Source organism: Salvia splendens, chromosome 1 (genome assembly GCF_004379255.2).
Source record: "Salvia splendens isolate huo1 chromosome 1, SspV2, whole genome shotgun sequence".
NCBI classification, from domain to species: domain Eukaryota; kingdom Viridiplantae; phylum Streptophyta; class Magnoliopsida; order Lamiales; family Lamiaceae; genus Salvia; species Salvia splendens.
Genome location: NC_056032.1, coordinates 5,464,198 through 5,490,218, shown reverse-complemented (window position 1 = coordinate 5,490,218; position 26,021 = coordinate 5,464,198). Strand labels below are relative to the sequence as shown.

The 26,021-nt window shown below is 38.3% G+C and overlaps 2 protein-coding genes across 3 annotated transcripts; both read left to right on the top strand.

Moving 5' to 3' along the window:
- The first annotated feature begins 8,463 nt into the window (after positions 1–8,463).
- Positions 8,464–18,303, top strand: LOC121794603 (O-fucosyltransferase 19-like). 2 transcript variants are annotated; one of them, XM_042192848.1, is made up of 7 exons: positions 8,464–9,092; positions 9,670–9,742; positions 9,821–9,891; positions 9,983–10,071; positions 10,162–10,294; positions 11,646–12,361; positions 17,940–18,303. In XM_042192848.1, exons 1-7 carry the CDS (start codon positions 8,673–8,675, stop codon positions 18,136–18,138), a joined length of 1,701 nt encoding a protein of 566 aa, XP_042048782.1. In that variant the 5' UTR covers positions 8,464–8,672; the 3' UTR covers positions 18,139–18,303. The 2 variants fall into 2 exon arrangements, with proteins under 2 accessions (XP_042048782.1, XP_042048791.1); XM_042192857.1 differs by lacking the exon at positions 17,940–18,303 and adding an exon at positions 14,632–14,664.
- A 6,278-nt stretch (positions 18,304–24,581) lies between these two features.
- Positions 24,582–25,772, top strand: LOC121796550. The gene is made up of 3 exons (XM_042195377.1): positions 24,582–24,742; positions 24,862–25,197; positions 25,429–25,772. The coding sequence occupies exons 1-3, from the start codon at positions 24,673–24,675 to the stop codon at positions 25,569–25,571; spliced, it is 549 nt and encodes a 182-aa protein (XP_042051311.1). The 5' UTR covers positions 24,582–24,672; the 3' UTR covers positions 25,572–25,772.
- Positions 25,773–26,021: the final 249 nt, after the last annotated feature.

Below are 26,021 nucleotides of genomic sequence, written 5' to 3'. Positions count from 1 at the left end.
GTTGATGAGATACTTGAAAGGAGCATCGGATGTTGGTATTCTGTTCAAGGGAGGAGAAGACCATGAAGGGGATGCTTTGGTTGGCTGGTGTGACTCTGATTTTGCTGGTAACTTAGACACCAGGAGATCTCAGTCTGGGTTCCTATTTACTTTGTATGGATCCGTCATCAGCTGGAAAAGCAGCTTGCAGGGAGTGGTTGCATTATCAACCACAGAGGCTGAGTTCATGGCTATGACATCTGCTGTGAAAGAAAGCAAGTGGTTAAAGGGGATTTTGGAGGATTTTGGTGTAAAGCAATGTAGTGTGAGCATTGGTTGTGACAACAACAGTGCATTGAGCTTGGCTAAGCATCAAGTATATCACGAGAGGAGTAAGCACATAGACGTGAGGTTGCACTTCATTAGGGAGGAGATTGAAAGAGGCAATGTGAAAGTCTTCAAAGTTCACACTTCAGAAAACCCGGCAGATATGTTGACTAAGCCATTACCTAAGGAAAAGTTTCTGCTATGTTTGAAACTGGTGGGACTGGAGAGGAGGAGTTCTGGTTGGTGACTCCGCTATCACAGGATTAAACATGACTAACTAAGTACATCCAACGGCTGTTGAAACGAGTTGTTATAACAGCCGAACTCTTCTTCATGTTTTGATCGTTCTCTCCAGACCACGGAGCTGCCGAGCTACCGAACTTGGTGCCGAACTACCGAACTCTAACACCGAACTCGATTAAGCTCGTAACACCGAGCTCTGACACCGAACACCATCACCGAGCTCAAAAAAACCGAAGCTATCACAATCTACCAACAAACTCCACCTGTGATAGCGGAGTCACCAACCAGAACTCCTCCTCTCCAGTCCCACCAGTTTCAAACATAGCAGAAACTTTTCCTTAGGTAATGGCTTAGTCAACATATCTGCCGGGTTTTCTGAAGTGTGAACTTTGAAGACTTTCACATTGCCTCTTTCAATCTCCTCCCTAATGAAGTGCAACCTCACGTCTATGTGCTTACTCCTCTCGTGATATACTTGATGCTTAGCCAAGCTCAATGCACTGTTGTTGTCACAACCAATGCTCACACTACATTGCTTTACACCAAAATCCTCCAAAATCCCCTTTAGCCACTTGCTTTCTTTCACAGCAGATGTCATAGCCATGAACTCAGCCTCTGTGGTTGATAATGCAACCACTCCCTGCAAGCTGCTTTTCCAGCTGATGACGGATCCATACAAAGTAAATAGGAACCCAGACTGAGATCTCCTGGTGTCTAAGTTACCAGCAAAATCAGAGTCACACCAGCCAACCAAAGCATCCCCTTCATGGTCTTCTCCTCCCTTGAACAGAATACCAACATCCGATGCTCCTTTCAAGTATCTCATCAACCACTTCAGTGCAGCCCAATGCTCCTTACCATGGTTGGACATATATCTACTTGTTACTGAAATAGCTTGTGCCACATCCGGCCTTGTGCTAATCATAGCATACATGATGCTACCAATGATGCTAGCATAAGGGATCTGTCTCATCTCATCTTCCTCAGCCTTACATTTTGGCTTCTGGTCTGCAGACAATTTATATTGTTGGCTCATAGGAACTGAGACTTCCTTGATGTTACTCATCTGGAACCTCTTGAGTATTCTCTGCACATAATCAGTTTGAGACAACACAATCTCTCTCTTCTTTCTATCTCTGAAAATAGACATACCCAGAATTCGTTTTGCAGAGCCTAAATCCTTCATCTCAAAAGCATTACTGAGATCAGCCTTAACTTTCTGAATTTCTTTCAAACTTGCTCCAGCCAAGAGCATATCATCCACATATAAGAGTAAGTATGCCACAGCAGCTCCACCTACACTCTTAATAGACACACTCATCATAGCTTGATTTCAGAAAACCACTCTTAACCATGTGATCATCAAACTTCTTATGCCACTGCCTACTTGCTTGTTTCAGACCATATATGCTCCTTTTCAACAAGCACACCTTTCCCTCATCACCTGGCCTCTCAAAGCCTTTTGGTTGTGCCATATAGATGGTTTCTTTCAAGTCTCCATGCAAGAAGGCTGTCTTGACATCAAGTTGTTCAAGCTCCCAATCTCTTCTTGCAACAATAGCCAACAAGATTCTGATACTAGTGTGTTTCACAACAGGTGAAAACACTTCATCATAGTCAATACCATGTTCTTGTGTGAAACCCCTAGCAACCAACCTTGCTTTAAATCTGACACTTTTACCATCAGCTCCTTCCAGCTTCTGTTTGAAAATCCATTTGCAACTCACTACCCTTCTACCATTGGGCCTTTCCACCAGCACCCAAGTCCCATTTCTAAGCAGTGAATCAATCTCCTCAATCATGGCTTGCATCCATTTTTCTGCATCTTTACTGTCCATAGCCTCTTCATAAGTGCTTGGCTCTGAGAACTCTATTTCCTCAGCTACTAGTAATGCATAAAACAGGAACTCAGCATCAGAGTATCTCTCTGGTGGCTTTCTGATCCTTTTACCTCGGTCTCTAACCAGCTTATAGCTTCCTGGCTCATTTGGTGTTGCTGCCGTCTGAGTTGGTTGTCCAAGATCAGAGGCATCAGGAAACTCAGATTCTCTTTCATCTTCATCCTGCTGCTCCTGTTGAACTCCCCCAATCTCCACCTCAAATCCAGAACTATCTACTGCAGTCTCTGAATTTTTCTTAAAAGGCAGCTCACCTTCCCAGAAAGTTACATCCCTACTTATCACAACTCTTTCATTTCCTGGCTCCACACACCACAACTGATAGCCCTTCACACCCGATTGGTATCCAATCATAACACATTTTAGGGCCCTTGCTTCCAATTTACCTTGCTTCACATGAGCAAAAGCTTTACAACCGAAAGTCCTCAAGCCATCATAGCCACTATGCTTCCCATACCATCTGAAATCTGGTGTGTCCCCTCCAATGCTGGAAGAAGGACATTTATTGATCAGTTTAACAGCTGTGGATGCAGCCTCTGCCCAGAACCGCTTCTTCATCCCAGCAGCCAAGATCATGCATCTAACTCTCTCAAGGATAGTGCGGTTTACCCTCTCGGCCACTCCATTTTGTTGCGGATTTAATGGAACTGTTTTGTGTCTTTTGATGCCTTTTGATTTGCAAAACTCATCAAACTCTTTGGACAGAAACTCCAACCCGTTATCTGTCCTCAAGCATTTCAAACTCAGCCTTTTCTCTGCCTCAACCTCACTGCACCATGTTTTGAAACAGCTGAAAGCCTCTGACTTCTGCTTCAATATGTAAATCCAGACCTTTCTACTGAAATCATCTATGATGCTCATGTAGTATCTGCCACCTCCAATTGAATTCTCCTGTGCAGGCCCCCAAAGATCACTATGGGCATAATCTAGAGGCATTGTTGAAGAATGTGTGCTGTTGGGATATGGCAACTTCTTGGCTTTCCCTAACACACACTCCTCACATTGAGTTGTATCAGTCTGATCTGAGCATTGCAATACACCCTTCTTGACCAGTTCCTTTATACTACCAATTGCTGGGTGCCCCAATCTGGTATGCCACAGACTCAAAGAATCACCAACCACATTGTGTGCATGCCCTGAGTCTCTTCTCTGAACAGCAGCCATCATGTAATATAGACTGCCTTTTCTAGTTGCCTTCAAGATAGATCTTCCTGCCTTACTAACAACCATCTGCCCACCTTCAGAGACAAATCTGCATCCCTTTCTTTCAAGAGAGCCTAAGGATATTAGATTCCTTTTAACATCAGGAATATACCTAACATCACTCAGAGTCACCATACACCCATTCTCCATCTTCAACTTGATGGTACCTATGCCTTTTATCAAGCACACTTGGTTGTTGCCTAGAATGACAGTTCCTGTTGACTCTTTAATGTCTTCGAACCAGTCCAGATTCGGGCTCATGTGGAAGCTACACCCTGAATCCATTATCCAAGATTCCTTTTCCTTTTCCTCCATCACATTCAAAGCAACAGAAACTTCATCCTCTTCGCAATATTCTGCTGTGTTGACAGCTTTTCCTCCCTCAGCCGCTTGCTTTTTCTTCCACACGAAGCAGTCCTTTTTGAGGTGCCCTGGTTTCTTGCACCAGTGGCAGGACCGAGTTTCTCTCCCCTCCGAGCTTGAAGGCTTAAACTCATTATATTGGTTTTTCTTGAAACTCTTATTCTTGAATTTCTTGACATTGAGACTCTCAGCCTGTGTCTCCAATGCCTTCCCACCTGTCAATCGCAGCATCTCTTTCGCCATCAACGCAGCATGAACCTCGGCATATGTGATTGGCTTATCTCTGCCGTAGATTATTGCATCGCTTAGCTGATCATACGAACTTGGCAACGCATTCAAGACCAGTATAGCCTTGTCTTCATCCGTGATCTTCACATCCACGGACCCAAGATCATCAATGATCTTATTAAAATCTTCCAATTGTTCGACGATCGATTTTTCGGCTACAAAATTGTACGAATACAGTCTCTTCTTCATATAGAGCCTATTGGCCAGGGATTTTGCCAAATAGACCTCATCTAACTTCGCTAGCACCTCAACCGCCGTGGTCGCTTCTTGAACCTCCCTCAGAACTTTATCACTGAGACAAAGAATAACCGCACTGTGAGCTCGCTGTATCATTTCATCGAACTTCGCCTGTGCTTTCTCATCAAGAACTGGCGCATTCTCCTTATCTACCGGAGCCAAAACCGCCGCCAAACCACGATTGATCAGAATCGCTTTCATTTTCATCTTCCACAGACCGTAATCATTCTTGCCTGTGAATTTCTCAGCCTCAAGCCTTGTCGCCATCGAGATCGTTTGAATCGTCCGCAAACCAACCTCCTTTCACCTCTTTCCCACAGACGGCGCCAATTGTTAATCCTAGCTACAGATTATCGAATGTTGGGAGAGGAAAAAATCAAGACTTGGAAATCGAAAGAGAATTTTATTCACCAGAAACGGAAGATGAAAAATTACTGAATAAAGCAGAATCACAAACTATTAAAAGGTCAAAACTAACTAACGGCTATTTTCCATCTAACGGTCAGGATTAAACATGACTAACTAAGTACATCCAACGGCTGTTGAAACGAGTTGTTATAACAGCCGAACTCTTCTTCATGTTTTGATCGTTCTCTCCAGACCACGGAGCTGCCGAGCTACCGAACTTGGTGCCGAACTACCGAACTCTAACACCGAACTCGATTAAGCTCGTAACACCGAGCTCTGACACCGAACACCATCACCGAGCTCAAAAACCGAACTCAACAGCCTAGCTCAAAACCGAAGCTATCACAATCTACCAACAAATACAATATAAATGAATGAACCAAATACAATCGAAGCGGCGGTTCTCCCTCTAATAAAATAGTCATAAATAAAAAGTTGTGCCCGCACCAGCGTAGTTGGCAACGGAGGGGCAGATATTGCTACAATAAGTCTGGGTTCAAATCACACTGCTGTCGTGTAGTTGCTTCCATCTCTCAGGCACAAGTGTGAAGCCTTGAGAGATAGGTTTCTGGCAGCCAGTGGGTTAAGAACTCCCCCTTAACAGTCTACTGCGTACCCTGATTGAACCCCCTCACATGATGTCGGGCCGGAGTGTGGAGCCGCCAAGGCGACAGAATCGCCTTTTTTGCTGCAATAAATAAAAAGTTGCTATAGCAAGATGATATTTTAATCCAGAAAGAGTTTTAAAAAGTGCAAAATTTATTCCAATGATATTATATCAATGTTCATTAAAAATAATATTATATTAATGTTCATTAAAGGTCTGATAATATGTTTAAAAAGTATAAGAACAACTAGCAAATTATATCAGTGAAATGACTAAAAATTTAGTTCTCTCAACTAAATATATGATGTGTTGATGATATTTTTTAATCTATAATCTTTCAGTTGCTAGACCACCAACTAAATCATTCCATTAAAACTTAGACCAATTCGATGACATGTCGTAGGTGGCTCGAATCATATCAATATCACCCCTAATTGGAATGCAACCCAATTCCTAGAAAAGAAGTCGTGCAATTATTATAAAAAATAGTAGTACTATTTATTTTGAGAGAGTGTTGGACTTTTTTATGAAATTTATTTATCATCATTCTATGATTTCCAAAGTTGACCCTGTCTCCCCGACAAAAGAAGAAATACACACGTAATATGACATTAAATGTTTATGCTAACATATGATAATATTAGATAAATACTGTGCTATATATTTCACATCAGCATCATTATTTTTGAAGTTATAGAAATACAAATCGATAATTAATTATTATATGATTTTTTAAAAGTTAATGATGTCTAAAACTATAATCAAAATAAATACACGGAGTATAAAATAAAACAAATAAGAATAACGTGGCCCAAGCAATGGTAGTATTCGACTATTCGTGGATGATGTTCACATATGCAATAGTAATATGCACTACAACCAATTCATCTATTAATTGCATTGTTTTTTTTAATGGCTAAAATTTAGGGTACAAATTAAGAAAAACGTCTTAAATTCGTAGATTTGCGTATTTAATTGATTACTATTTAAATACTATGTTTTTGTGGTGAAGTAACATAAACAGTACTAGTATTTGTCATGTATTGTCAATTTCAAGAAGTCTATTTCAGTAATCAAGTATCAAACAGTCTTATTAGTCGTAATGTTGTTTTTTCATGTCACGTCCAGAGAAATATGAAATGTACACGGATCATAATCCACTCTTTATGTTTTTTGGGACATATTTAATTATCTATGTATTCACGAAGTAAAAACATAAAAATTCGTGACTTTATTATATTCATTGCATTGTTAGTTTATGTGGCATACATTGTAAGTTTGAAATTCTTTTCATTCTATTTCTATTACATCAATCAGCAACTCAAGGTTGAGTGAAAAGTTCCCGAATTATTTCCCCAAAAAACTGACTTTTTTATAATAGCAAAATAAAGTTTTGAAAAATCTTTGTAAAATGAAATTCCCATGACCAAGACGATTCGGCAGAAGATTCTGGAATTTGTTACTAAATTTTTCACCCTTCAGGAACGTGAACGTGAAAGTAGGAAATATATTTTGGTCCAATTAATTTTACAAATGATGAGATATTTATCAACACTACACACAGACATTAAACAATAATAATAAAAAATAATAATAATCAGTTAGTTGCATAATCGTTTCAACTTCAAAAATAACAAGATCTTTTCTGATCACGTATCGTTTTCGACAGTAATTAGTCATAATTAAGTGAGTTATGATGAAAATAAAATTATGTATTACTATTAATTTTAGTTGCACGTAAATGTTACAAACTGTTAAAGAGTAGTTTAGGCAAGGAAAGTAAACTTGATTCTATAAACGAGTAATAATGAATGAGATGGAAGTTTAATGAACGAAATGTTTCGGCAAAAAATTGGGCATGGTCATACGTTAAAAAAAAGTTGAAAATTGGCATATGATAACTTGTGAAAACTACTGCCAAAATAAATAGTAGGATATCAAATAAAATATATGCATAAATTATAAAAAAATGTATAAGTACTATAGTTACTAGTACTACATGTCTTAGAGCCACACAAACACATCGTGTTAATTTCACATTGTTATATACTACTCATTTATAAATAGCGATCTTTTAACGTCGTATCTTCTTGTCTAGATGTTAATAACAATCTTTCTCGATGAATCTTTCTCGATGACAGTATGCAAAATTTCATACATTCATTTTGGATAAATGATTGATTTTGCCCTATCGTTTAAAGCGATTATACAAAAATATTCCACCGTTTAGATAATTAACATTAGTACTGATCGATCGTTTCATTTTAGGGGATAAAAATGTCTTGCAAAAAATTCCAACTATAAAGTTATCGTCGTGGCAATCGAAAATACATGTTTATTTAGTTTAATTTTCATTTTTTTATTTAGTTACAGCATACAAAATTACATATATAAGGGAAATATATTTTCATGTGCCACAACTATTTTGCAACTGCCGGAATTTTTTTCATGAATTGGGTTTTGATGCATGCAAAACCATTCTTAATACAAAAATGCAGAACCAAGCATACAAAAGTAATTTTTAGGTCATTGTAAGCTTATTTTTACGTCATTATAGTAAGGATGACATGAAATGATCTTAACATGACCTCAAACCCAAAGTTTATAATATGACCTAAAACTGCTTTACAATGACCCTCCGTGTTTTTGTTTAATTATTGACCATTGGATTGTCAAATCTCATGGTCAAGATTTGGTCTGGATTTTGTATTGAGATCAAGTTTTGTATTGATCATTTTCCTATATATATATATAAAAAAGTATTCCTTCTTCAATTGTAGTAAGTACTTATTAATCAATGTCACACTTGGAGCAACTACTTTGTTCCACCTTGCCCTATACTATCTATATATAATGATCAAAGCATAGACGATTTGCAAGAAATTAAACGTGCTTTCTCTCCCTCTCCTTTCTCTCACCACTTTTGTTTGCCCCTAACATTACGCTTAATTCAATTTCCAAAGAAAAAACCCCCCAAAAAATTAAAACCCCACAATTTAATAAAAATCTATTTTAGCAAAATTAACAGAAAGAAACGGTTTTTCCATCCATGCCTTCTTCCCCCTCTCTCCCACCATCCAACTTTCTCTCACTTCTTTGAATTTCACCTCCGTCGTTCCATGTCTAACGGCGGTGCAACCTATTATACTCACCACCGCCGCCGCGCCACCGACGAGAATCCATCGGAATCAGAAACGGAGGCAGACGATTTGACGAACATGGAAGGCAGACAGAATCTCCGCCCTCCGCCGCCGCCGCGGTGGTCCCCGGAGAAGTGGTTCTTGAAATCTCTGGCGCCGAGGAAGCGCGGCTGCCGAACGGTTTTCGTGATCCTCCTTTTGATGGTGGCGCTCTCCGCCTATCTCCGATTCTTCCTCTTGCTCCGAGGCGGCGGGGCGGTGGCGGATAGGGACACGATGATCGTGCGCTTCTTCAAGACCGATCTCTCCTCCTCCGCGCACAAGGCGCTTTTCGAGACGGAACTCCGCTCGCATCCCGCGGCGGAGAGACGGAGGCGACGCCGGAAAAAGAAAATTCCGGTGAGTCGAAAGTTGCGTCCAATTTTGTTAAATTGATTTAAAACTTACTTCCTTCAAGTTTAATATACTTAATTACCAATAAATTAGTAATCAATCATATTTAATTTAATTTTTCACTATACTACGTTTACTACTACTAGTTGACCGTGGGATTAAATTAATTAACGGCGACATGAATAATCAAACTTAACCTGAAATTAAATTCCGGTCACTATTAACTTCAATTGGTCAAGAAATTTGGTTATGAATTTGTGTATGATCATTTAATTTGTACGAACGATATTGTAATATTTTGGCATTTTTGCTTATTGAAAATAACGATTTAGCATTAATCGGAGCTATGTTTGTAGTTGGCCACGATGGTGTTTAGTGGGTGTGATCAAATAACGGTTGAAAATAATCACATTTATTTTTCTCACTCAAATCACTCTTAAACGTTGAATTCTAATGATTAACCGAACGTTGCGCACTTTCTTTATTTTAATTTTTAAACAAACAGAAATAAAACATAACTCATCTTTTTAAAAGTCTCCTTTTTTTTTGTATTGCATGTACTAATATTCAATTTTCCCTCCAGATTTCAGAAATATGGAGAAAACCCTACAGTGCCGATTTATACCCTTGCACTGTACGGCCAAAGAATCGCATCAGTACGTGAAATTTTTCCCTCACTCTCTCTCTCTCTCTCTCTCAAAAATCAAGATTGAATCTTTACATTTTGATTTCAGAGACATCAAATGCAACGAATGGGTATGTTTTGGTTCAAGCAAACGGGGGACTGAATCAGATGAGAACAGGAGTGAGTCTCCATCTATACAAAATCAAGATTGAATCTTTAATTTTTTATATATATATTCAAGGAATGTAAGAGTAAGTATGAATTGCAATAGATATGCGACATGGTGGCGATAGTGAAGATCATGAATGCGACTCTTGTGCTTCCTTCGCTCGATCACTCGAGCTTCTGGACAGATCCTAGGTATATATGGTTTTCTTTCACTATATATAAACTGATTGATCGATTTTTGGATTTACTTTGATGATCGCTTTTGATATATCTATGGAGCAGTGACTTCAAGGATATCTTCGATTGGAAGCATTTTATTGAGGTTCTAAGTCTCGACATTGAGATCGTCGACAAGTTGCCGGAAAAGTATGCAAGAGTGAAGGCTGTCAACAAAGCTCCCATCTCTTGGTCTAAGGTAATCAATGAGTTTACAAGCTACAATTGATTGTGTGGGTGTGAATTAGGCCTAAAATTTGTTAGATTTTACAGGTAGTAAAGGTTTCATCCATTAAAACGTAAAATCTGGGACAACTAGCATGTGAATAAATTTCAATAGGCTCCTTTTTTTTTGTGAGCCTTTCATATTTGTTAATGTTTGAACATGACCACTCAAGCCCCGTCACCTCCAGGGGTACGCTCGACTCTGCCTTGATACCATGTTAAAACATGGATCAAAATCATGTTATAGTTGATTATTGATTCGTATACCGGTTTGGGTGGAATGAGGCCTTAAATTTGTTAGATCATGTGTGAATTAGATATATACAATCTCATCTATTGAAGTGTACGTAGGAGAAACCAACTAATTACTACTACTAGTAAACTATATTGAGGTTCCGTCCTAAATAAGTTGGAGATTGAATGAGTCCTTTGTAACCCTCGATGGCACGTTCGGCTTAAGCATGTGGCCTGCTTTGACACCATGTTAAAACATTGATCAAAATCATGAATTAGGCCTTAGGGGTGAGCATTCGGGTTTCGGTTCGGTTTTTCGCCCAAACCGAACTGAAACCGAAAAACTGAATTTGTGGAAAAATTGAAACCGAACCGAAACAAAAAAAATAAAAAAACCGAAACCGAAAAACCGAACTAAAAAAACCGAATTAAACCGAAAAACCGAAATTATTTTGAATTTCAACCAAAAACCGAAAAAACGAATTGTATGGAAAAACTGAAAAACCGATAAAGAAAAGAAATCATAAAACCCTAACATAATTAACATCCAATCAAACCAAAATTAACATCCATCAACCAATAAAATGTAAATATTTAATCCTTAACATCAATGTCAACCAAAATAAAAATTCAAACTAAGTGTTCACTCTTTAATTTCTTCCAAGTTTCAAATATTCTATCGGATAACTTAGAAAATGAGGATGGCTGGAAGGAGATGAGTCGTCGGTGCTGGACTGTGGAGAACGATTGGAGGTCGGAGGAGACGGGTGGAGAATTCTGATTCTGGAGAATTTTGATTTTGAAGAGAGGTGGAGAATTTTGATTTAGGAGAAAGAGGCGGACGGCTGAAGTGGAGAATTAGGGTTAGAGCTTTATATATATAATTTATAATATATATTAAAATATAGTTCGGTTTTTCGGTTTGGTTTTTTTACAAAATCGAACTGCACCGAAAAACTGAAATTTTCGAAATTTCAAAACCGAACCGAATTTCAAATTTTTGGTTTGGATCGGTTCGAATATTCGGTTTTCGATTTTTTTCTCACCCCTATTAGGCCTAACATCAAGATTGTTGAATTTGTTGGGTGCAGGCAGGGTACTACAGAGACATGGGAACATTGCTGAAAAAGAAAAGGGTGATAAGATTCACTCACACAGACTCACGCCTCGCCAACAACGGCCTAGCCCCGTCCATCCAGAAGCTCCGGTGCCGCACAAACTACGAGGCCCTCCGCTTCGCCCCGCCCATCGAAGACCTCGGCCGCAAGCTCGTGGCTCGCCTCCGAGACCAAGAAGAGGAATACTCCCCCTACATCGCCCTCCACCTCCGCTACGAGAAGGACATGCTCGCCTTCACCGGCTGCAGCCACAACCTCACCGCCGCCGAATCCAACGAGCTCCGCCGCATGCGCTACGCCACCAAGCACTGGAAGGAGAAAGAGATCGACAGCCGAGACAAGCGCGCCCGCGGGGGCTGCCCCCTGGCCCCCAGGGAGGCCGCCGTCTTCCTCAAGGCCATGGGCTACCCCTCCGCCACCCGCGTCTACATTGTCGCCGGAGAGATCTACGGCGAAGGGAGCATGGACGCGCTCCGCCGCGAGTACCCCAACGTGTACTCGCACTCGACCCTGGCCACGGCCGAGGAGCTCAGGCCGTTTGTGGGTTACCAGAACCGGCTGGCTGCGCTCGACTACATTGTGGCGCAGGAGAGCGACGTGTTTGTGTACACGTACGACGGGAACATGGCGAAGGCGGTGCAGGGGCACCGGAGGTTCGAGGGGTTCAAAAGGACTATTAATCCTGACAGGTGGGTAAACTGGTCTTTTGGGATGAGTTCTCGGACAGTTTTTTATTTATTTATTTATTTAGGATGAGTTCAGCTGTTTGATCTAATTTGGTTTGTTATATGTGTTGAGAAAAGGGGAAGTATCAATAAGCATTAAAGAAGAATATAGTTCCAAGAATGGAGTTCCAAGAAGCATTGAAGATGTGCATGCATTGTTCCAATAGTAGTGTAGTTCCATGAATATACATTTATTGTAGGATCTCAAAAGTCACCAACATCCCTATAAATATATGGGTGTTGAGTACCATTTCATCATTCAATCAAAATACAATAATCTTCTCCCATTGCTTTCTTCTCTAAATATGTTGTCTATACCATTTAACATGGTATCAGAGCAGGTTTGGACTCAGATAAGGTATCATCATCGTCTTTGATACCTTTCTCGGCCCTTTCCCGTTTTTTTTTGTTTTTCCTTTTTCCGCTGTATCTATAACCATAAGCCAAAATGTCAAATGACAACTATATAGTAACCGAAACCTCAGATTCATCTATGGCAGATGAATTTGCCCGGCAATTTGCCAACTTTATGCGCAATAGTTTTGCGATGAACCAACCAAATCCACCAGAAACAGCTGCCATGCCATTCAGAATTGACACGCAGCCCCTCCACATTGGTGGGAATAAGTTGAATGGAGAAAATTACGCCCTTTGGTCCGTATTGATGAAGACGGCAATAAGCGGTCGGGGAATGGTATCTCACGTCACCGGAGTGCCTCATTCTCCACCGCGAACCGATCCAGCCTTCATACAATGGGAACAAGCCGATCACTGTGTGATCACTTGGTTAATACAAAACATTGAGCCTCGACTGGTCAGTCGAGTTTCACAACATCCGACGGCAAAGCATATATGGGATGCGTTGGCCGTCACATATGGGAGCGGAAGAGATAAAATCCAGGTGTATGATCTTCAGTTCAAAGCAACCACACTGAGGCAAGGAAGCAGTTCATTAGAAGAAATATGGAGCCGGTTGGGAGAGATCTGGATTTCAATCGACCAAAAACAGACGAACCCAATGAAATGTCCAGAGGATATGGAGATTCATAACAAATTCATACAAGATCAGAGAGTATGTCAGTTTCTCTATGCAATTGATAGCAAATATGAAACAACCAAGAGGGAGATACTGAAAATGGACCCACTTCCCTCCGTCGACTATGCGTACAACCTGATTCAGCAGGAGGAGACACGACTCCGAGTGTTACAACAGGCAAACACCGGCGGAGCAGCTGCCATGGATGGAATTGGAACTGGCCTCGCCATCCGAGGGTGGCAGAACCCTACCGGCGGCTCTCGGGGTGGCGGTCGCGGCAGCAACGGTGGTGGTCGCGGGCAGCAACAGTGGTGGTCGCGGCAGTGGCAATGATAGAAATCGGCGAAGTGATGAAGAAGACAAGTCAAAATTGGTGTGTTCCTACTGCAAACGGAAAAGACACACAAAAGATTCATGCTTTGAACTAGTTGGATATCCAGATTGGTGGGAAGAGAAGCACGGCAAGCCGCCGCAACCGCAAACACCATGGAACCGTGGCGGGCACGCCGCCGCAGCAGTTGGAGGCGACGGAGGCAACGCCGTGCAGGGGGTCGCGCAAACCGCCGGTGCTGTCCAGCCAGGAGGAAGGACCAGAAATGAAGCTGCTCAGCCGGCGAATACAACCGGGGCAGCAAACTTCGTTGCCAGCGGAAGTGGGAGTGTAATTCACGATTGGAGTGAAGAATTGATGAGGGGAGAGGCGGCGCCCGATTCAGGTAGATTAGGGTTAGGGGGCTCTTTTATTGGAAGCCCCCAAATCTTTGGGAAATTGCAGGTTTTACCCCACCAAAATTCTCAGTCACAATTAGCCCCCAAATCTCCTGAAAATTCCATAATTTCCCAAACCACTTGCCAAAATCGATTTCAGCCTCTCGAGAAGCTTGGAGTTGTGTGTGCAGTATCTAATGGCCATGAGAAAAATGATAAATGGATTTTTGACTGTGGGGCAACCGATACCATAACATATGATGCCTCAGACCTTACCAACCTTCAGAAACCTCTAAAATCTCATATCCAAACTGCCAATGGGGAATTTACGGTGGTTGAGGGGGCTGGAACCGTTAACATTTCCCCAACTTTGCAGTTATCAAATTGTCTATGTATTCCTTCGATGTCTCATAAGTTATTATCCATTAGTCATGTCACAAAGGAATTGAATTGTACGTTACTAATGCAGCCACAATTTTGTCTGTTGCAGGATATCCGAACCGGAGAGATAATTGGGCGTGGCACTGAACGTGATGGGCTTTACTATGTGGATGAGATAGCTCAAAAAGGGACTGCCATGTTAACTCACGGATCAGCTGACAGGAAAGCTTGGCTTTGGCATCGGCGCTTGGGTCATCCATCTATCGGTTACTTAAAATTATTATTTCCTAGTATTATTCCTAAGCATGACATGTACTGTGAAACTTGTCTTTTATCCAAAAGTCATCGGAACTCTTACCCATTAAGTAATACTCGTGTTGAAACCCCATTTGCCTTAGTACACTCTGATGTTTGGGGGCCCGCACCAGTTATTGGGGGGCAAGGTTTTCGATATTTCTTAGTTTTTGTGGATGATTGCACTCGCATGACCTGGATATATTTCATGAAACAAAAATCTGAAGTTTTGTCACACTTTACCCATTTCTATAACCTTATCCAAACTCAGTTTCACAAAACCATTCAGGTCCTTCGGTCAGATAATGGGGGGGAGTTCGTTAATTCTACCATGAAACAACTCTTCCAAAACAAAGGCCTTATACACCAAACCACATGTGCTCATACTCCCGAACAAAACGGTGTGGCTGAAAGGAAAAATCGATCTCTCCTCGAAATGACTCGTTCTATGCTTATAGAGTCAAAAGCCCCGAAACACTTCTGGCCAGAAGCCATTGCCACCTCAGCCTATCTCTTAAACCGATTGCCCACAAGTATTCTCAAACATAAAACTCCTCTACAAGTCTTGTCCACCTTCACAAAAATTCCTCCGCCCTTGACTCTTGAACCTCGCGTCTTCGGATGCTCCGTTTTTGTCCACATTCCTAAACATGAAAGAACTAAACTATCCCCTTGCGCTATCAAATGCGTTTTTGTAGGATATGGGGTAAATCAAAAGGGGTATAGGTGTTTCGATCCAAAGTCCAACCGGATGTTTGTTACAATGAACTGCAACTTTCTTGAAACTGAGTACTTCTTTACCCATCTTAGCGGTCAGGGGGAGAGTAATGTTAGGGATAACAATGATACGGACCCGCTAAGTTGGATCTCAATGCCACTGCCAACGCCAAGCAATCCTGATGCGGATCTATCAGAGAAAACAGTAAGCAATTCCGCTGAGCAAGTCTCTGATGTGGTAGAGTCCATCGTAGAAAGTGGCATCGCCTCAAATATTTCTCCGTTAAGGTTATCCACTGTAAGTAATCTTGTGGATACAGATAATTGTTTGGCTAACACTGTAAGTGCAGAAGAAAATTCAATTGAGGCCGAAGAAAGGGAAATTGAGGAAGTCGAGGTCGAAGGAGTTGACCCTGACACTGGGAGGTACATACTTCCACCAAGGTCAAACAGAGGAGTTCCACCCAAAAGGTATACGCCAGAGAGGATTGACAAGAAAAAGCGGTACTCTGTTGTGAACCTAGCCAAAGGCCATTTATCAGAGATGGCTCGGGCTTTCGAGAATGCACTATATGAGGAAGAAGAAATACCACAGACATGGGAAGAAGCTATGAAATACAAGCATTGGAGGGAAGCAATGAAGAAAGAGATTGATGCACTGATTCGAAACCACACATGGGAGAAATGTGCTCTACCAGAAGGGAAGCGACCAGTGGGTTGTCGATGGGTCTTCACTATCAAAAGAAGACCTGATGGCTCGATAGAAAGGTACAAGGCACGACTTGTCGCAAAAGGCTATACTCAGACATATGGAGTTGACTATTCTGAGACCTTCTCTCCAGTAGCTAAGATGAACACAATTCGGGTGTTGTTATCCATTGCTGCTAATAGGGACTGGCCATTACACCAGTTTGATGTGACGAATGCCTTCCTACATGGAGAGTTGAAGAAGGAAGAAGAAGTTTACATGGAGGCACCCCCAGGTTTTGCAACAGATTTTAAAGCAGGTGAAGGGTGCCGATTGAGGAAGACCTTGTATGGATTGAAGCAATCTCCAAGAGTATGGTTTGGGAAGTTTGCTGGGGCAATGATTAGCTATGGATATACACAGAGCAATTCAGACCATACGCTATTTTTTAAGAAGCAGGGTGATAAGATCACATGTTTAATCATATATGTTGATGACATGATTATTACAGGTGACGACCTAGAAGAGATTGAGGAATTAAAGAAAAATCTTTTTCAGGAATTTGAGATGAAGGACTTGGGGAATCTCAAGTACTTTCTTGGGATTGAAGTGCTAAGGTCAATCAAAGGAATTTTTCTGCGACAAAGGAAGTATATCTTGGATATCCTAGCAGAGACCGGCCTACTGGAATGTAAACCAGCAGACACTCCTCTGGCAGTTAATCACGGATTACAAATCAGAGAAGGAGCCAAGCTGGCTGACCGTAGTCGATATCAGCGACTAGTCGGAAAACTCATATATCTCTCGCACACTAGGCCAGATATTGCCTATGCAGTTGGGGTCGTAAGTCAGTTCATGCATAAGCCGCAGACAGATCACATGGAGGCAGCACTTAGGATTTGTCGGTATTTGAAGGGAACTCCAGGGCATGGAGTGTTGTTCGCTAAAAATGGGCATCTTGAGATTCATGGTTATACAGATGCTGACTGGGCAGGGAACCCAAACGATAGGAAGTCTACAGCAGGCTACTTTACCTTTGTTGGAGGTAATTTGGTAACATGGAGAAGTAAGAAGCAGAAGGTGGTGGCTCTTTCGAGTGCCGAAGCAGAATTTCGTGGGATTAAAAGTGGGTTGACCGAGATTTTATGGTTAAGGAGATTGATGAAAGAGATTAATCTCCCTCCAAGCAAGTGCCAGTTGTATTGTGATAACAAAGCCGCTATAAGCATCTCACAAAATCCAGTACAACATGATCGAACGAAGCATGTGGAGGTTGACAGACACTTTATCAAAGAAAACATTGAGAATGGGATTGTCGAACTCCCTTTTGTTCGCTCTGAGGATCAACTTGCCGACATCCTAACTAAAGCAGTCAACTCAAGGAGCTTTGAAGATGTGCTTTCCAAATTGAGTTTTGGAGATCCCACCACTCAATTTGAGGGGGGAGTGTTGAGAAAAGGGGAAGTATCAATAAGCATTAAAGAAGAATATAGTTCCAAGAATGGAGTTCCAAGAAGCATTGAAGATGTGCATGCATTGTTCCAATAGTAGTGTAGTTCCATGAATATACATTTATTGTAGGATCTCAAAAGTCACCAACATCCCTATAAATATATGGGTGTTGAGTACCATTTCATCATTCAATCAAAATACAATAATCTTCTCCCATTGCTTTCTTCTCTAAATATGTTGTCTATACCATTTAACAATATGGACAGGATGAGTTTTGTGAAACTGATAGATAGAATGGACAGTGGGGAGATTTCGTGGGAGGAATTTGCGGGGAAGGTGAAGAAAATGCACGAGAAGAGAGTGGGGGCGCCGTACCAGAGAGAAGCAGGGCCGACGCTGAGATTAGAGGAGAATTTTTACGCTAATCCTTATCCCGGCTGCATATGTGATAGGTATCTCAACTGAAGCAGGGGAAATATGGCTTATTCTTTTTGTTTTGTTTTGTTTTGTTTTTCATTTAGATGAGTAGAGATTTTATTTGATTTTATTGTTACGCTTTGATTGATCAGAATGTTCAGGAATGTAACTTCTGTCGAGAAACATTGCAGAGAAAAAAAATGAGTAACACGTTCTAACAAGAAAAACTAGTATGTTGGAGGGAGCAAAAAGATGTTTTGCAAATTTTGTCGATACTGTTTCTGTTGAAATTTGTAAACAAATTCAAACCAAATTTAAAATCTAGTTTTATTACAAAAAATTTTCTGTTAATCTTGGAGGAAATGGGAATATAAAACAAAAAATACAGAGGAATATAGCACTTAGTCATTTATACAAGTAGAGTATACGTTGATTTTATTATCACACTTGGTTGATCACGATGTTCATGAATATAACTTTTGTCAAGATGAACAAATGTGTAATACAAGTACGTTCTGACATGAAAAGCTAGCTATTTGATGTGCAGAAGTGACGAAGCCGGACATCTCATGTTTGAGCGCAATTCGACATTTTTCCAATTTTGGTGACAGTTTTTTCACTAAAATCAATATGCATATTAAATTCAAGTTTGCCATAAATTTAATCAATTATGAAAAGTCCTACTTTTATTACATATTCTTGATGTTAATCTTGGATCAAAGAGGAATATATACAAAAAACAGAGGAACTAGCCATGGGTTCAGGTTAGATACAACACCTTTCATTTAGACAAGTAAATATAAGTAGCTGATTTTATCGCCACGTTTAATCGATGAGGATGTAACTTTGGTCAAGAAACATAATAAATGAGTAAGATGTTGCTATTCTCCATGCAATACATTGACAGAGGCAGACATTTCACGTTATGAGTAACATGTTGCTATTTTTTGTGCAATATATTGACAGAGCTAGACATTTCACGTTGGGAGTCCAATTTAAGATTATGCTATTTTGTGAGCCTTTTTGCTAAAATCGGTACACATATTAAACTCAAACTTATCATAAATTTAGTAACCCATGAAACGTCGTTTAATTACAAATTCTTGATGTTAATCTTCGGAGCAAAGAGATTTATATACAAAAATACACAGGAATTAACCATGGGTTTAGGTTAGTCGCATTCACAAAATTAGGTTTATGTTAGTCACAGCACATCCGGTCAAAATTTCACATTCACAAAATTAGTTAATTCAATAATATTCCGTATACATTAACTCATGGGGGGTCAGAGTCAAAGAAGTACTCTGGTGTATTTCTTAACACATTAATTAGCTATTAGCTTAAGGGGCACTTTGTCTACTCAGTTTAGGGAGTTGCTAATTAATCAAATCATGGTCTAATATGTAAAATAATCAACTGATTTGCTGTTTAAACAACAGTTCTGAAGGAAATTAGGCTGGAAGCCATGTGGTGAAGAAGAACAATTAGTGTGAAAGCTCCATCCAATGTTTTAAAAACCGGACCGGCAAGCGAACCGGCGTCATTACTGGTTCACTGGTTCAACCGGTTCACTGGCCGAACCATTGGTTGAACCGAAATACTGTTTATATATATATTTATTTATTTAGTAGTAAATAATAAAATTTAATCAAATGTTTTATCAATAAATATTATAGTATTATACATTTAATAGTATTATTATAGAAAACAAGTTCTTGTACTAGTATATTAGAATATTTAATGACGTTAAGTTTAAATACAATAATAAATTATAATACACAATATTAAAAACTAGTATTAAACTCTATGTATAATTATAAACTCCTATATTATAAAACATTAGTGATTGTAAAAGTAAAATTAAAATATAAGAAATATATTAAAATTAACAATTTCTTAAAAGAATATATAAAATTAAAATGAATTATCTTAAAAGAATATAAAATTAAAAAGAATATATTTTTAGTGAATGATAGAATTTTATTAATTTTTTATCAACAAATATAATTAAATATATAAATTATACTAGTAGTAAGTTATAGTACATAAAAAATTTAATATTCATGTATAAAAATAAATAAGTTCATAGTATTATTTTCAAAAAGTAATGCGGCAAAATAATATTATACACAAAGATATATGAATAAACATAAATTAAAAATATATATTTAGTAAATACTCCTAGTATATAATCAAATAGTAGTAAACTTTTAATATAATTAATCACATATTCTTAATATACATATATACGTATTAAACATAAATTATTAGTTTATATATATAAATATTTCGTGTTTAACATATGAAAATAATTTATGTTCATATTACTACCAAGAAGTCCTTGTGGTGTACTGGTAGAATTGTTGGTAAGTTCACCGGGAGGTCTTGAGTTCGACCTCTATCAAGGCCAAAATTTTAGAATAAAATTTTGAAAAGCATTTGAACCGGTTTCCAGTTCCCGGCCAGACCGGTCCGACCGGCCGGTTTCGGCAGTTTATGGCGGTTGAACATGTCACTGGTTTTATAGTGCTAACCGGACCGGACCACCTACCGGTTCATGGTTGAACCGGTCGAACCGGCCGGTCCGGTCCGGTTTTTAAACATTGGCTCCGTCCCACAAAAGATGTCACACTTGTTGGACGGCGCCGGATTTTAGGAGGTTTTGTTTTGTGTGTTAAATGGAGAGAGAAAATATAATTTTTATATTCATGTGAGAGAGAACTTTTTCAAAAAATGAAAATGTGATATCTTTTGTAGGACAAACTAAAAAGAAAAGTATGACATCTACTATGGGACTGAGTGAGAGAGTACAATTTAAGCATTCAAGAAGTGAGCTTATCCCAGTAATTAAACATAGAGTGAGATGCTAATTTGATGATTAAAGAAACCTAAGTGGACAATAATTTACAGAGAATGCTAATTCTAACAGCTGCTTAATACACATTGAGGTAACATTTGTTTGAGCGTCCATTATGCGTAACAAGGATTGAGTATTCAAAGGATAAGATTGTTAAACATGCTTAAAATTAATCAATACATTAAAGTAAATGGTATATTAATTTACCTCATTTTTTATCAATCTATCTATCACTCAAATAAAGGCTCCCTAGTATTTTTTTGATAAAGATAATTATTGGTTTTGCTTGCTTAGTGGACTACTTATTAATTACCATTATAGCCCAAGTTGGCCCAACTACTGTTAGCCCAATACCATGTTTCATCACAACTACAAATTGAAAATTTGCTGTAGACTTGGGCTTTTCCTTTCTCAAGAATATAGGAAAATAAATACTAGTACTAGAAAATATTATCTAGGTGTATTATCATTTTCTCAAAAAGAAAAGGGATTATTGTCATCTCATCAAACCTAAGTGTAGAGCTGGGTAAACAGTTCTCGGTTATTCGGTTATCCAAGAATCGAACCGAAAAATTCGGTTCTCGGGTAACCGATAACCAACCTAATCGGGTTTCGGCTCAGTCCCGGTTCCAGTTTCAAGGACGGGAAGTTATAACCGCAGAACCGATTTAATAATATACTTATTAACTTACTATAATTAATATTGTAACTTTTTCCCTTTTATTTCTTTTTTACCTCTTATCTCTTATTCACAATTACTCTTGCTATTTAATTATTTTTCTTATATATTTGAAGAGTTAGCAACACTAACATATATGGAGATAGCTATGTTATTTTTAATAAGAGATATATGATTCTAAAAACATTTTCCACCTTTTTTGGTGTTATTTCGGTTCCTGGTCGGGTAACCGAGAACCGAACCTTATTCCGTATCTGTTCCGGTTCTTGGTCTTGTCAATTTTGAGCATCGGTTAACCGACCGCTCGGTTCGGTTAGGAACCGAACCTCCCATCCCTATTTAGTGCCTTAAAGTTAATATACGATCGTCTTGTAAACTTTATTTCATTTTTTTTAATCTTTTAGCATACCTTAATAGCAACATGTACAAGAACTCAATCTATGATCATTAATATTCCAAATGTTTCATATTTATGATTGAAGTTTCTATGAAATGCAGTCAACTGAAACAGTACAAAATTCCTACTATAACTATTGATTCAAGAACAGTACAAATTACAATTAAGTAATTAACAAACGACAACCCATACATTTGAATCAATGCACGTTGGAAAAGCAATTTTCACATAAGCCCATAATTTTGGGCTATGCAATCTGGTCCGTTCAAATATTTCTATGTATAGTGTGAGTTAATTGACTCATCAAGCTGCATTGAAATGTTAAATTTGGGAAATTCAGGCAATAATCATGCGATACAGAAATCCAACACACCATGAGTAATGTTTTAAAAATACAAAAATAAAGATCTATAAGTTTAAAATGAACCAATTTTTTTTATGGATAAATAGTACTACTTAGAAATATTATTAACCATCAAATAATACTACTCAACAAAACTTCAAATCACGTATTATAATGTTTCTCTTATAAAGAACATCAAAGTCCCATGAATTAATTGCACGTTCTAGTTTGGCAAGGGCTAGAAAACTCGAATTTATTATTTTCAACCTTATGATTCGATTACCAAAACAATCTCATGGATTTGAAAAAACGAGAAGTTACACCCCCAATTGCCAAACCTATCATTGAGTTCCAATTACAGAAGTATATCCTTATTTTGTGATTATTTATAGTTAACCATTATTAAATTGGAAAAAAAGTTATTTTAATTAATTAAATCTCTGCTTTTACCGTTCGATTTCCTCACTATCCCACCGATTAAAATATTTTGCAAGACAAATCAATAATTTGTTAATTTATATATAAATTTTAAGGTTGGTATGAAAAATTAGAATTTATTAAAATTTTAGAAATTACTAACAAATACCCCTTTATTTATTTCCGCAAAGTGACTCTTTAAGTATTTTGAGACATGTTTTAAGTACAATGTAAAATAAGTTCAAAAAGAACATTACTTTAGTTTTCAAAGCAATTTACTATATGTTAAATTTGGAGGTCGAGAAACTTCTCTTCTGATTTTGAATTTGTACACGAAATTAAAAATTAAATACTACTCCCATGCCAAAAAAGAAACGCTTCAAATAATGTGGGACGAATGAAGTAGTACAAGACAAATGATAGGGTGAAAAAACAAATAATTAACGACAACAAAGCACGAAAATTAAAGAAGCGGATCTAATTATTTTTATATTGTTTTTCCATTTATGTACATACTTGATTTATGCGGAGACGTGGGAGGCATTTTATTGTTCTACTTCTACATACATCGCTACCTAATAAATTTTATTCTTTCGTAATTATGTAATCTATATTTGTTATTTGAAAACCATATCAAAATTAAGGGAATATATAATTAATATGCGAGCTAGAATATTTTGATAAATATATATTGCATGTCCTAACTCCTAAGTATAAAGTTGTTGGACCGATACTTAACTGACGTTTTTCCAATGGATTAAACAATGCATCAGTTCCCGGTCGAACTAGTCAGACCGATTCGATTTTTAAAACACAACCTTTTTCATTATTGTGGGAGCATCCCACTTAATTAAGATGGTTGGATGGCTTGCATGTGAGTTGACCAAACGGTAGAAAAGTTAATAATGTCTGATGCCAAATGTCTCAAGTTCGAGGCCTCTGTGTCGCGGTCTTTAAATATATGTTCATTTTACCATAAAATAATAATAAAAAAAAAGATGGTTGGATGACTTTGCTTTACAATAGATTTGTCGCAAGTGCTCTAAATTAGTGGTAAGCGTGTATAAAAATCAATTAACATGACGACCTAATAATGCAAGAGAAAATCAAAATATCTAAAAGCAAGTATATATTCAGCATACCTAAATCGGAAACTTTCAACCAAACATGCTGAGATGACATCCTAACACGTCTATACAATACTATTATTTCAATTATTCAGTTAAAATAAAACTGCCTTCACAAACATTTGATTCAGTGACGATTAAAAAATATATTACGATAGTACTTGTACTAGTAATAATATTACAATTCTTTTGGACAAATAATTGAAAGTTTGTGGCTTTGATACATATGAGTACCTCGATAATGACCAAAAGAATGTTAATAAGCAAAAATAGACGATTTAAGAGCATTTACGCCTCTATAAAATCAAAATTGATTATATATTACAACATAAAAATGAATAATAATGATTTAAATCATAAAATTTGGACAAAGACAGACCAATCTCAGTGACTTTCATTTTTTCCTTAATTTTCTCATTCGTGTACACAAAGATGGCCTTAACTTTTCATTTCCTTTTTTTATTTTAATAATTAATAGTATCATTTTGAGCATCACAAAAGATGACATTTTATATTTGGATAAGAAATTAAGAAAAATCACCCAAATTACAAAATTAGTTAGTTAGAAATGTTATCACCCAAATTACCAAACTAATTTAGTCGAGAATGCATGCAACCAAATCCTCATGTATCTATCTCTCTCCACCTTATATAAAGAAGAATCTCATATCACAATCTTCCATATCAAACCATAATTCACCTCATTCCTTCTCCAAGAGATCTCAAGAAGCCAAAGTTACAAAAATACGCTTACACCCTCAAATGGCTTCTTCAATGAAATCGTGTTTGCTTCTTTCCCTTGCTTTCTCCATTTCCATTCACGCAGCTTTTGGTAACAATTCTTCTTTTCATTTTCACGCAATTAGTCACGCTTTATAATTTTGCAAAATATCACATAAATCCACACACACTAAACGTGCATTGTTATAATTTTTTTAAAAACACACGCAGCTGAGGTGATCTGCGAGAATCTGCCGGAGAATCTCTGCGCCTTCGCCGTCGCGACGTCGGGGAAGAGATGCGCGCTCGAGAGCTACAAGGACGAGGGAGCCGGAGACGTCGTGGAGTACACGTGCATGACTTCCGAGGTCGTGGTGGCCGAGAGACTGGCGGGACGCATCGAGTCCGACCAGTGCGTGGCCGCCTGTGGCGTTGGCCGCAGCAGCGTCGGGATTTCCTCTGACGCCTTCATGGCGCCAGAGTTCATCTCCAGCCTCTGCTCGCCGTCCTGCTACCAAAACTGCCCCAACATCGTCGACCTCTATTTCAACCTTGCCGCGGGCGAAGGTATTTTTATTAAATTAATACTCTCTCCGTCTCGACTTAATTAACCGTTTGTAATTAAATATTACTACATTAGTGGAATTTGAGACTTAATTATTAAATATATAAAAATAAATAAATTTTTTTAAATTGAGACGGACCAAAAATGACAAATTTAATAGAATAATATGCTCAATTTTCACTTAGCATTAAATAGTTATGTCAAGTATCTAATTTCTTATTTTTAATTTGTAGGTGTGTTTTTGCCGGCACTATGTGAGAAGCAGAGATCGAACCCACACCGTGCGATGTTGGAGCTTCTTAGCAGTGGCGGCGCGGCCCCTGCCACCGTGGATGATTCCTTTGCTCCGGCTCCGGCTCCAGCATTTTATTACTAATATATACAAATATATATTATTTATATAATTATATAAGTATAATTTTGAACTTATAATTCATAAATTAATGAGAAAAAGATATGAGAAGCCAAGACATGTAATTGTGAACTTATATATTGAGGGCTGTGTTGGGTTTTTTTTTGTGTGGTTTTGTAATGTTACCAATTATTAATATTTAATAATATCTTTTTATTACGATAAGTCTAAGCTTTTGTTTCCGAATTAATTCTTATATACTTATTTTCAGCTAATTTGTACTTTTATTCCTATCCAAAATGACGCCTCAGTAACTACTCCATTTCATAAAACTAGTATTAACCCCCATGCTATGCATGGGACATAAGATTTTCAAATAATGAATACAAATTCTAATGAAAATATAGAAAATAAGACTTCAATATAATATAATGATTTACAAAAACAGAAATGTACTTATCTTGTCTCATTCTA